The 12,579-nt window shown below is 36.2% G+C and overlaps 1 protein-coding gene across 1 annotated transcript; it reads right to left on the bottom strand.

Annotated features, from left to right (window-relative positions):
* Positions 1-309: 309 nt before the first annotated feature.
* LOC144968306 (uncharacterized) lies at positions 310-4,755 on the bottom strand. Its single transcript, XM_078906534.1, has one exon. The coding sequence runs from the start codon at positions 4,367-4,369 to the stop codon at positions 3,905-3,907; it is 465 nt and encodes a 154-aa protein (XP_078762660.1). The 5' UTR covers positions 4,370-4,755; the 3' UTR covers positions 310-3,904.
* Positions 4,756-12,579: the final 7,824 nt, after the last annotated feature.

Genomic DNA, 12,579 nt, shown 5'->3' with positions numbered 1-12,579 from the left:
GGGGGGGGGGGGGGGGGGAGGCAAACACTGCACTTGGGCTCGGCCAACACCACAATCGCACAGACTGGAAAAGGAAGACAGCGGGTGACTGGCAGGCGAAAAATGAGGAAATAGGAGGAGTTGGGGTGTAGAATCATGCAAGCGAGATGTTCTCGCTCGTGTGTTGATGCTTTGGAACTGACTGGATTTTAAACACGAGAATAAGGAAGGGGGGGGGGGTAGACAACTTACAATTGACATGCCATTTCATTTCCACTTTGTTTAAGATTGTGTGTGTGAGGGAGGGGGGGGGGTTCTATGAAATTAGGCCTTTGAACCTAATGGCTTTTCAACAAAAGAGAGATGTGTAGTGGACAGGTTAGCATTGACACTCCTTTTCATTTCCATTTCACTCCACCTCTGAGTAGCTGCGCGTCATTCATTATCAATTATCGCACAAGAACTTTCGATCTTATTTTAGCTTTGCATTTTTTTTACTAAAAGATGTCTAAAAGAAAGCACTGTGCTTACACGTTTGAGTTTAAAATCAAAATACTATGTAATATATGAAGTCAATGAAAAAAAAGTTGATCAAGACAGAGATATGTAAAAAACACGGCATCCCGAACCCAACTCTTTCAACAATTTTGAATTGAAAACGAAAACCCCCAAAAATATTTTTAAAACACACCAAAAAAAAAAAAAAATGATGGTTACGAAGACGGCATTTATTCAACAACTCCATTTAACGGGAAACCCATGATACCATTAAATGAGCAAATTCCTTAAAAAGTTACTACCATTGAAAAACATAGCAAAACGGGAACTTGCTTTAAACCAAAATGTCTTTAAACCGAAATGGTTTAGAAGATCCCCAAAATTTCGGTTTAAAGTAATTCTACTGTAATAGCTTTAGCTAACATACTGGTCGCAGCGGATGATTTTTTTCCTATTAAAAAGAAGTCTATGTCGACAAAACATGCATTAACGCCTCATGCGCATTTGACCCCCTTTTTAATAAACACTTTATCGTATAAGAATGGGATAATAAACATTGATTATATAATCGAATCAAATGTGTTTTAGGGTTGTACGTGTTTATTAAACACTCGATGCGTTTAAATGATAGGTGTGATAATAAATGATGTTTAATGATAGTAAGATGCCACGGGGCTAGTCCGGCATCACTAACTATAACTTTGGGGGTACACGAAAATAACTTAACGAGGTATTTAATTTGTTCACAACGTTGCGAAATATCCGATATTCCGGATATAAGTTCTTTGAAGATACCATCAGGTTTGTTGATATATAATATCTGCCATTGCGCATATATTGTACTATTTTTTATATCTTTAATACGCTTCAGAGACTGCACTTGTACCATGACTTTAGGGTGATCTGAAGCAGATATGGGACCTTTTACGTTTTGATAATTAACCATATCATCTATAACTGAAAATATATAATCACTATACGAACGTCTACATGATATAACGTGCACTCGAGAGTACTCTCGAGCAAGATCGATAAATAATGTCGTTTTACCACTACCCATTGGCGATTTAACTATCCATACATCGGTCTTGTCGTCGATATCTTTTACGTCAAGATATTTCTTTATCGTCATTGTGTTATTTATATTGTTATCCATAATTGTATTGTTTGGATATTTAAACGGAAGCCTGTATAATTTCTGTTCTATTTCATTACTTAGCGCTATATAATCGTCGTCATTTTTTTGTTGAGAAGATGAACGTTCAGTCACAACAGGGAGTGAATCTCGGTGTAAATTATCAATCCCAATATGTTCAACAGTCTCCATATGCCGCATCTTCTTACGCAACGGATACATCAAGGCAAGATTCGCACCGCTGTAGGACATTACTCGTTCGGGGTTGTGTACGACACTCGCAGTTTCAATTAGACAGTTGAGTACCGTCGGTAATTTAAGACGAAATATCGAAGTTCCGGGTAGAGGTAAAATATCTATACTTCTAAAGCAAGTTATTATTAACCTAACGAAGTTTTGTTCTGATGATACGCCCATACATGTATATACTGAGGTAGTAGTAAATCGATCAACGATTCAATCTAGACGAGCGGATGCGGTTTTATACATACCCAGATGTTGTATTGTATACATGGAATTTAAAACGATCGAGACAATGGTAGTGTTCGGAGACGATCCGAGTGTTCATCATAAACAATTAACGGAGACGTATGATAACCTTCTCGCAAATTTGGCTTGTAATATTTCTCGTCAGAAGCCACCCATGTTATATACTATCCCAGTTCATACATTACTCGTTGGTCTAATAAACTTCTAGACGATATAATTACGCCTTACGGGGGTATTCCGCGAAGAATAAAAGAATATCCCGAGTGTATAAAATCTACGCTATCACAAATGTCGCAATACCCACGTGGTGTAGGATATTTTAAAAAGTCAAAGAAATTAATGTTTTATAGTCGCTTTTTTATTTTTTAGTTCGTTCATATGTACCAGATCATATTTTAATCATCTCATATTTATTTTAGTATATATTTGTATATCTCGATCAATAGAATTCAATTCAATATTATCGCTTCAGTTAATTGATCAAAGAAAATACAATATATTTTCTTACGCCTGCTGGTATCCTCCCTCCGAGCATTAATTATCTTGGTGATAATATGACCTTTGATATTTACGCGCGTAATGATAAGCGTATTCACGTTCATGAAGTCCGGAAGATTGCTACGAGAGTTGTTGCTCGTTCTCCTAAAGGATACGGTTTTGACGTTTATCCGAACAATGAGTTGGCTTTGAATGGAATTGTACACACCGAAGGAATTATCGATGGGAAGGATGATATCTGTGTGATCTTATTTTGAGTAGATCTCCAAATGTATTTTAGATGAAGGCCTAAAATTTGGCATGGTAACTCTTATGGACATTCTTTAGTACCTTACAAAAGCAGATTTTAATTAAATTCATCAGTTTTTGGCATTAGTAGCCTCAAAGTTGCCTATATTTGGCTATAATCCGGTCTGCGATATTTTAGGACAAATACACAAAAAGCTTCCCCAAGCTCAAAAACTAAAAAAGATAAGTACAAAATCGTTTTGTAAGGTACTAGACATACATCTACTGAATACGGCAAAATTCCAGTCAATTCTGACAGTAACTTTTAGAGATCTACTTAAAATAGTGAGTCACGTTTGTCGAAAATGACATTTTCAGAAAAACGCAAAAATATATTTCATTTTCCCCTCAAGTGAGGCAAAATACATTTTAAAGCAAAGATTCACATGTGTTATGAAACTACAAAGCGATGTGATTATTCCTAATGAAAGGAGAAATTGTCTAACAGCAATTTACCACAAACGCACCCACACCTTCCACCCCACCCCCCTAAGAAAAATACACAAAAAATTACCTCACTGCTAGTCTCCGCCCCCCGAGACGTAAAATTGTCCATATGTGTCAATGAGCCTCTGCTCCTCCTTCTGCCTGGCATCTGCTTTTATTTGGCAATGCCTTCTTGCCTTCTCTGAAGCTGCTGCTTCGACTTTGACTGTCCGAGTGTGGTCCCGCTTCTTGCCAAGGCGCTGTGTCTCCTCTCCGACAGGCAGATTGAGGGTTTCCAAGAATTTCCGGGATGCGGTTGCTCCGAAGTTAAATTCTGCAACCCCAACAGACACAGCAATTGAGAGGCAATTGCGGTTGACAAATTGGTGCTTTGGGCAAAGAGCCCATATGACAGAATGAGCACTTTCATTTGCGTTCAGTGTGGTCTGGAGGATGCAGCGTTTCAATAGGTCATCCGTCTACATGCGCTCAAAGATTTGCCGAATGTTGTCTACGACGATTTTGGACAAGGGAGTTCCCACATTCTCCTCATGGCTAGCTGATGGTAAGCCCATTGCTTTGGCCTTTTGCCTAAAACACCAGGAATCCTCTCCCGTGGTCAATTATGGCTGAAATTGCTTGCCTCATTCCAGGGACAGTTGCATGGCTGCGGATAGCTTTCGTGTAGTACTTTTGCAGCTTGGTGATGACCTCTAGGCGGAGTTTGCCATGACCCTTTCCTCCAAGTGTGATTTTGGGGGTGGCTTTTGACTTTTCAGTCACCAATTTGCAAAGGGCCGTCCCCAGCCGTTTTCCTATGTGGTTCACGCATTCATGTTTTTCCACTTTTATTCCGGGGTAGGGATCCAGGGTATGCAGCTCAGAGATTGTCTTAGCATCACCATCGCTAATCATGGAGGCATAGCGGAGTTTGTTTGTCAGGACTGACCTGCTCCAGATCCTCAGTGCTGCTTCTTTCTCCATGTTTCCACTGGGTCCCTCATAGTTGGCACTGCATACGGCTTTGTGTCCTGCAAACCACTGCTGAAATTTCATGATGTTCTCCTGCTCCAGCCTTTTGCCTTTGGTGGTGCATAATAGCAGTGACTCGTTCGAATTTCAAAATCAACGATGAGGCCGGTCTTTCTCTCGATCACAAGTCCGATTCCTGATTTTGAGGTGTGACCCCGCTTGTGCCAACTGTCGACGAAGGACACGTGTATGTCTTTTACCTCCGAAGTCTGCTCAGGGTAAGCCTCCCTCACCGTCTTCACAGCCTTCGCCAGAATATCCCTAGAAAATTCCTCTGTTTTTCTACTAATGGCTGTAGTGTGGGCTGTCTTGTGGTGGAGTGCTGGAATATTCATAATTTCTGAAAAATTCAACAGTCCCGCGTAACCCATTCCAGTTGCAGATGCAGCGGGGACAGCTCTGAAGTTCACATCAAACAAGGAAGGGGGAATTGATACATTTTTGGGAGGTCATTGTTGAAGCTGGCTCATTGCCACAGTTATTACAACGAACAACTAACGACATTGCGAGGCCACTGTTCTTGCTACTATTGTTTTCAAGTGAAAGAGAGGGTTTGCGACACTTGAGATTGGGGCACAGAAGACCTGAGAAAAAAGGTTTTAACATTTCTAAGTTGACAATTGTGGAAGGCAGCCTGCTTTCTTCTTCTTGTACGTCGATATCTAAGCTGTATGCCAGCTTTCTCTTCGATGCAGAGCACACTATTTCACTTTTGGTATGTTGTGTTTCAGTTGATGGGGTGCTATAATAAGCTGGAGGAGAGTCGGGTTGCGAAGAAGGACCAGGTTGTGGTGATGGAAATGAGGACTGAGGTTGAAGGGGAGGGGAGTCAAGAGCCGAAGAAGTTACACACAATTGTAGACAAAGACAAGGGAGGGTGAGTCAAATTGCGATGAAGATGGGCCGGGTCGTTGGTGATAGAGATGAAATTTCTGGTTGAGACCCGAGGCTAGAATCAGACCTCTTCATAAGTCGACTTTGTCGAGCCGCAAGTAGCTGCTGTCGTCTCCCACTTTTCTTCCCAAAAGTGTTCGTCTTTTTCGTAGTTTGCTTCGGCAAGATCACTGATGCAACCTGTGAAAACAGAAATGCATACACATCACATACTGTTTCAAATGAAGAACAATTTTAACAACAATCATTAATAATTAGTGTATTGTATGTTATAACTGATAAAGGGCTACTGATATTCCCATTAATTAATAAGGCGTCGCAGTCCTAATGGCGCTTGCCGTGAACTGTTTTTGTTCAAGTGGATCCAACGATTTCTATAGAGATGGTTCTCCATTTCTCTCTGTCCTGTGCCAGTAGTTTTAGTTGAGAGAGGTCTTTGTTGGTATGGAGGTGTCTTGGAAGAGATGGTTCTTGATTTTGCTGGGTGCTGGCTGTTTGGTCGTGTTGTGATGAGTCTAGGTGTTGTTTGTAGTACTGTTGAAGATCTTGGTTTAGTGATGTTGGGAGTGAGGTGGGTGTTCTGCCAGCGTACTTTTTGACAGGTATTCCTCCATGGCCGTTTGTGCAGGGATTGACTCGTCTTGCCTAAGAATATGTCCGAAAAGTTTCCATCTTTGGTATTTGATGGTGACGCTGATTGGTCTCTTTTGGCAGCGTTCGTATAGTTCATCATTTGATATTTTATCTGGCCAATATATTCCTAACATTGTTCTTAGATGTTTTCTGTGTAGTGCGTTTAATTTTTCTAAGTTTGATCTTGTTAGTCCCAATGTGCCGCAGTTGTAGAGGAGTATGGGCAGGACGAGTGCTTCGTAAAGTTGGATTTTTCTTTGTTGACTGATGAAACCACGGTTCCAAATGTTTCTGAGGGACTGGAATGCCCGTTGAGCCAAAAGTTTTCTTTGATGGATATCTTCGTTTTCGTTGATGAGGTTTCCTAATTTTCTTACCCTTTTCCAGTTATCTTGATTCCTATGGATGGTTGTGAGTTCTGTTTTTGACTCGTTTACTTTTAAGTTCCATTCTTTGGGCACATTTGAAATAATGGGGATGAATCTTTCTGCTTCATCAACAACAAAGCTGCAGGAATCACCATAATATTAACTAAAATCTACCTTATATAGGTTAATATAAAGTATCCTTGTATCCAGGAGTTCAGGTGCCATATAACGCGGGGTGCCAGGTCGATATAAATCAAACATGTAGGTAGATGTGACGACAGATGCTATGCCAAAGTCACACAAAACGGCATTGCCGTCGTCTGAGATGAGTACATTGTCCGGTTTGATGTCCCGATGAACCAGCCGACGTGAGTGGAGATACTGGATGGCACTGGTATATTCCCATTAGTTTACCATAATCATATCTCACAAATCTGACTGTTAATCGGTTCAAATTCATTTTTACCTGGATCACGATTATTATTCCTTAATAAATTGATATGTATTATGCTTATACTAAATCATGCATTCCTTCAAGAACATTTATGAAGATATAAAATTATATACTTCTTTGATGGTAAATATTGTCAGGGTCATGAATTCAAACTAAAAGGAATACCTTGAATTGATCTAACGTGTAGAAGCTTGTGGATAATACAAAGTAATTAAAGACATCCACGTAAGTAAACGGAGGATAGTTAGATCCGTCTCTTGAATATTTTTGGGGGTTTATTTCATATGGGTCGACGTTGTGAATGGACTCCAGTTTGTTGACGTATCGGTTTGAGTCTGTTGTGACCTGGAATTAATAAAAAGTTTCCGTTATTCAACTAAATGAAACAAACAAAAACCATTATCAAGTAAATCAATCACAAAACCAATTGGCCACGGTAAGGGAATGTGGGTAAAGATCATACTCCAGGGACTAAAAAGCTAGGGACCTACAAATAATTGGTGCACTGTCAATAATGATAATTTTAACAATAGATATAATAATAATAATAATAAAAATAATAATGATGATGATGATGATGATAATAAGAAGAATAAGAATCTCTCCCTCCTCCTCCTCCTCCTCCTCCTCCTCCAACTACTACTACTACTAGTACTACTACTACTACTAATACTACTACTACTACTAATACTACTACTACTACTAATACTACTACTTCTACTTCTACTACTACTACTACTACTACTACTACTACTACTACTACTACTATTACTACCTACTTCTACTACTACTACTACTACTACTACTACTACTACTACTACTACTACTACTACTACTACTACTACTACTACTATTACTAATACTACTATTACTACTAGTAGTAGTACTGCTACTACTATTACTACTACTACTACTACTACTACTTCTTCTTCTTTTCAATATCAGTTACGATAATTAAAAAAAAATTATTCATTATTGAGCTGTGTTTCATAGACAATTACCATCTGTGCACAAGCCCTTCGGTTGCTCGATCTCCCCTCATCCTTAGCTGGCCTATGCACCACCTTTAAAATGTGAAAGAAACCATTACAATTAATCTACAAACAGTCCATAAAGATAATGTGCTAGCTTCCTTTGGCGCTTTATAAATAATTTGTTGTTATCAGATACAAATACAAGTTGTCCAGGATGAGGAAACCAATCAAAGTGCATTTAATTCAACACACATGAAATGTATAAGTCTGAAATTTTTACGTCAATTAACTAAATATTCATTCTTAAGCAGCGTGTGATATACTATAATTACCATGGGTGTATACGTTGTTGGTTTATCGCTTGAAGTGCCCACACTCTCAGCTGAGTCAGGTGCCACCTTTAAAATACGAATGAAACCATGAGAATTATTCTACAAACAGTCCATAAAGATAATGTGCTAGCTTCCTTTGGCGCTTTATAAATAATTTGTTGTTATCAGATACAAATACAAGTTGTCCAGGATGAGGAAACCAATCAAAGTGCATTTAATTCAACACACATGAAATGTATAAGTCTGAAATTTTTACGTCAATTAACTAAATATTCATTCTTAAGCAGCGTGTGATAGACAATAATTACCATGGGTGTATACGTTGTCGGTTTATCGCTTGAAGTGCCCACACTCTCAGCTGAGTCAGGTGCCACCTTTAAAATACGAATGAAACCATGAGAATTATTCTACAAACAGTCCATAAAGATTATGTGCTAGCTTCCTTTGGCGCTTTATAAATAATTTGTTGTTATCAGATACAAATACAATTTGTCCAGGATGAGGAACCCAATCAAAGTGCATTTAATTCAACACACATGAAATGTATAAGTCTGAAATTTTTACGTCAATTAAATAAATATTCATTCTTAAGCAGCGTGTGATAGACAATTACCATGGGTGTATACGTTGTCAGTTTATCGCTTGAAGTGCCCACACTCTCATCTGAGTCAGGTGCCACCTTTAAAATACGAATGAAACCATGAGAATTATTCTACAAACAGTCCATAAAGATAATGTGCTAGCTTCCTATGGAGCTTTATAAAAGATTTCTTGTTATCAGATACAAAAACAATTTGTTAAGGATGAGGAAACCGATCAAAATTAAAGTGAATTTAATTCATACATACATGAAATGTATTAGTCTGAACTTTTTATGTTCATTAACTAGTAACTAAATATTTAGTCTTAAGCAGTATTCGATAAATTACCGTGGGTGTATATGTCGTCGGTGTGTCGTTTGAAATCCTAAATCTCTCAAACGGATTGGGGACCACCTTTAAAATATTAAAGAAACCATGGCAAATCAATCTACAAACAGTCCATAAAGATAATGTTCTAGCTTCCTATGGCGCTTTATAAATGATTTGTTGTTATCAGATAAATACAATTTGTTAAAGATGAGGAAACCAATCAAATTACATTTAATTTATACATACGTGAAATGTATAAGTCTGAAATTTTTAATGCAAAGTAATATCTATTAGGTTTCAAACATCTAGCATCAATGATATGTGTCCATTTCCAATGTTTTGTCTCTGCCATATACCGTGTAGGTAAAAAAGAATAATGACATAAATAGCTTTGCTCTACATTATCAAATCGAGAGGGCAGTTCTTTCCAGTACTTAAATAAAAAATGTAAAACGTGAAAGTTTGTACAATTTTCATATTAATTCGTAATTAATTTCAAATTGAATGTTTTATATTATATTTGTTTTACAAATATCATATTTCACGGATCAGGGTAGATATGAGGTAATAAAGATTGAAATCAAACAATGAAGCCTTTTCTCAAACAACACAGATAACACTTGATAGTTTTCAAAAACAAACAAACAATATGAGTTACATCCATATTATTTATAAAGTCATAATGAGCTATAAGTAAGTTAAAAACAGATCTATGACATCTTAACATATGGTATTTCAATGTATGTTTAACGAAGTATGGGTAAATACAACATTTTATATCGTTTCCTTTTGTGGGGGGTGTGGATAAGATTTGATCTTCATTTCAGATTTCTACATTCAGCTTGGTGATTTAATGTCTACCTAGTATATCAATGTTTCTTTGATGCAATATAGTGATTTAGTAAATAAACAAGATTATTAAGCTTGATAGGATATAAAATTGAAACTCTTAATACAAATATGTAGAATAATGCCTTTGTGAAAAGCCACACCTTTACGGTAAAAATAACATTCAATGACATTTGGGTGCTGAATTGGTAAAGATTACTACTTCATCTTAAGTTTAGTATAAATGCAATGCTTCCGAGATATATGTGCTTTAAGTAAGTATTATTACCTTCAAAAGTTGTCCTTGGTGTTGTCCTATCATTACTGATGGAGGGTTAGGAATAAGCTAATAATGAGAAAAATATGTCAAGTGCTGATCTATATGAATCTCACATATTTTTAAAATAATTTAATGTCAGGTACAGAACAATTCTATTGCATGAAACAAAGTTTGCGAGAAGAAATATGGTGATTTTGAACATATTCCCCACAATCTGCTCATGATCTCTTCAGCCTAAAATTTCATGTTAAGTGTTCTTTAGGTCAACTGACCTTTGGATACCATGTGTCTATGAATTTGATCACAATCATATCGGTAATTGATCTCTTCTCTATAAAACATTACTTTGAATTGGTCAATGACAGCAGCCTATTTCGTTTAATAATTGACACTGTTCCAAAGTGTTACAGTTTTGGTGATTAACAAATTTTCCATTACGCTAGTTTTGAATCTGTAAGTAAAGATATTGAACCAGTCTACTTTCAAAATTGTTATTGTATAAAAGAAAAAATAATCAGAGTTTTCCATAACCAACCTCATGATAGACCAATGTATAAAATTGAATGAGATGTCCCATAGTGTCCAATATTTAACTGAGGAATTCAATAATTTATATTATCACACGAAAAGCCATCAATTGCTGAAAACCTTTTTTTCACGCCTTTTAGGAAATATATACTTCTATTGTCTTCTTATATTAGATTCAAAATTTAAAGTTAGGTCGGGCCAGAGATTTATAAAATGCATTTGCCTTCAAATTTCAAATTAGACGTGTTAATGTGATTATCAAAACTAATTGTTTTTCATTCAAAAGTATTGCAATGTTTTTTTCATAATTATTAGTTCACTAGGGTATTGTTGATGAAAGATAAATATTATGTTTATAAGAGGGATCCTCCACAATGTAACATGTATATTTCATTTCAAACATATAAAACAAAAATCTTGATCTGTGGCGATTAAAAAGAATATTCCAATTTATTTCCTATGGCATTTTTTATGATGCTTTGATTTTGATTGTTGTCTTTTATTTGCTTTAGGATTTTTTTATCAATCAAAATCATTCTACCATCAACATTGTTCTATTCGATCTACCTTTAAAAACTTCCCTTGCGGCTCACCCACAAAAGATTGCCTTCTGTCCTCAACAACCTGTCAATTAAAAAAGTTACAAATGTACAGACTGTTGTATGTTGAAAAAGTTCACTCCAATTTTATTTTCCTCTGATTGTGAGTCTACAAATGACAACACCAACACGGGCTTAACATTAAACAATGTACAGATGTTTTATATTGTCTTGTTTAAATGATTTTAAATATGTAGGAATTTTTATTTAAGTAAATTTCCCAATTATAAATTTTCTTAATATAGGTATTGTTTTTGTTGTCGAGTATAATCATTTGTATAAATGTACTTTAACATTAAAATCTTTTCGTGTATTTGTTAGATTGTAGGTGGTTATGTTCCTTTCTAATAAGTGTCTATATAATCATCCCACCCTTTTTTTATGAGAGTACAATATTTTTCACAACCTCTATCGAAATTAATAATGAACTTGCTTAAGTATAAGTATGACAATACTGATGATGATGATGGTGATGATGATGATGAAGATGATAATGATGACGATAATAATAATAATAATAATATTAATAATGATTATAATAATACTAATAATAAGAATAAGAAGAATAATGCTAGTTGTTGTTATAATAGTACTAGCAGTAGTAGTAGTAGTAGTAGTAGTAGTAGTAGTAGTAGTAGTAGTTGAAGTAGTAGTAGTTGTTGTAGTAGTAGTGGTGTTGGTGGTGGTGGTAGTAGTGGTAATAATATTAATAATAATAATAATGCTAGTTGTTGTAATAGTACTAGCAGTAGTAGTAGTAGTAGTAGTAGCAGTAGTAGTTGAAGTACATAGTAGTAGTAGTAGTAGTAGTAGTAGTAGTAGTAGTAGTAGTGGTGTTGGTGGTGGTGATAGTAGTGGTAATAGTAGTAGTAGTAGTAGTAGTTGTCGTCGTCGTCGTCGTAGTAGTAATAGTAGTAGGAGGAGGAGGTGGTGAAGGAGGAGGAGTAGCAGTAATGCATTATTAGCAGTTGTTGTTAAAACTATCGTCATTTACCATCGCCAGTGCCGAAACACAACAACTGCAGTTAAGTAATGGTATTATACTTTTTTTGATAACTCACCGTTACATAGCTTTTATTCAGCCTTCTAGATAAAATTGAGACCTGTGTGATATATACATTTAAAAATCAATAATTTATAAATGGTTGAATAACTGGGTTTTGAGTCGCGTTGAATTGGATACATTTTGCATTAACAATATTCAATGATTAGATATCTGTTCTCCCCCCCCCCCCCCCCCCCCCCTCCTTTTTTCTGGTAATATCTGCTTTTTGTTTGTTTTCTCCAATAAAAATAAATGACATTGGTTTATGCAACTCATAATTTAATATGAGTAGGTTTTTCTATTGAAATAATGTGCATCGCCTTAGCGGTAGCGTGTGCTTTAATCTCACAGACATTATTCTATGGAATTTCTTTAAGTCATATCAATC

This window comes from Berghia stephanieae, chromosome 3, assembly GCF_034508935.2.
Source record: "Berghia stephanieae isolate SIO BIC M18660-M18661 chromosome 3, UCSD_Bste_1.3, whole genome shotgun sequence".
Lineage (NCBI taxonomy): Eukaryota > Metazoa > Mollusca > Gastropoda > Nudibranchia > Aeolidiidae > Berghia > Berghia stephanieae.
Note: the sequence above shows the minus strand (reverse complement) of the source record. Positions and strands in the feature narration are given on the sequence as shown.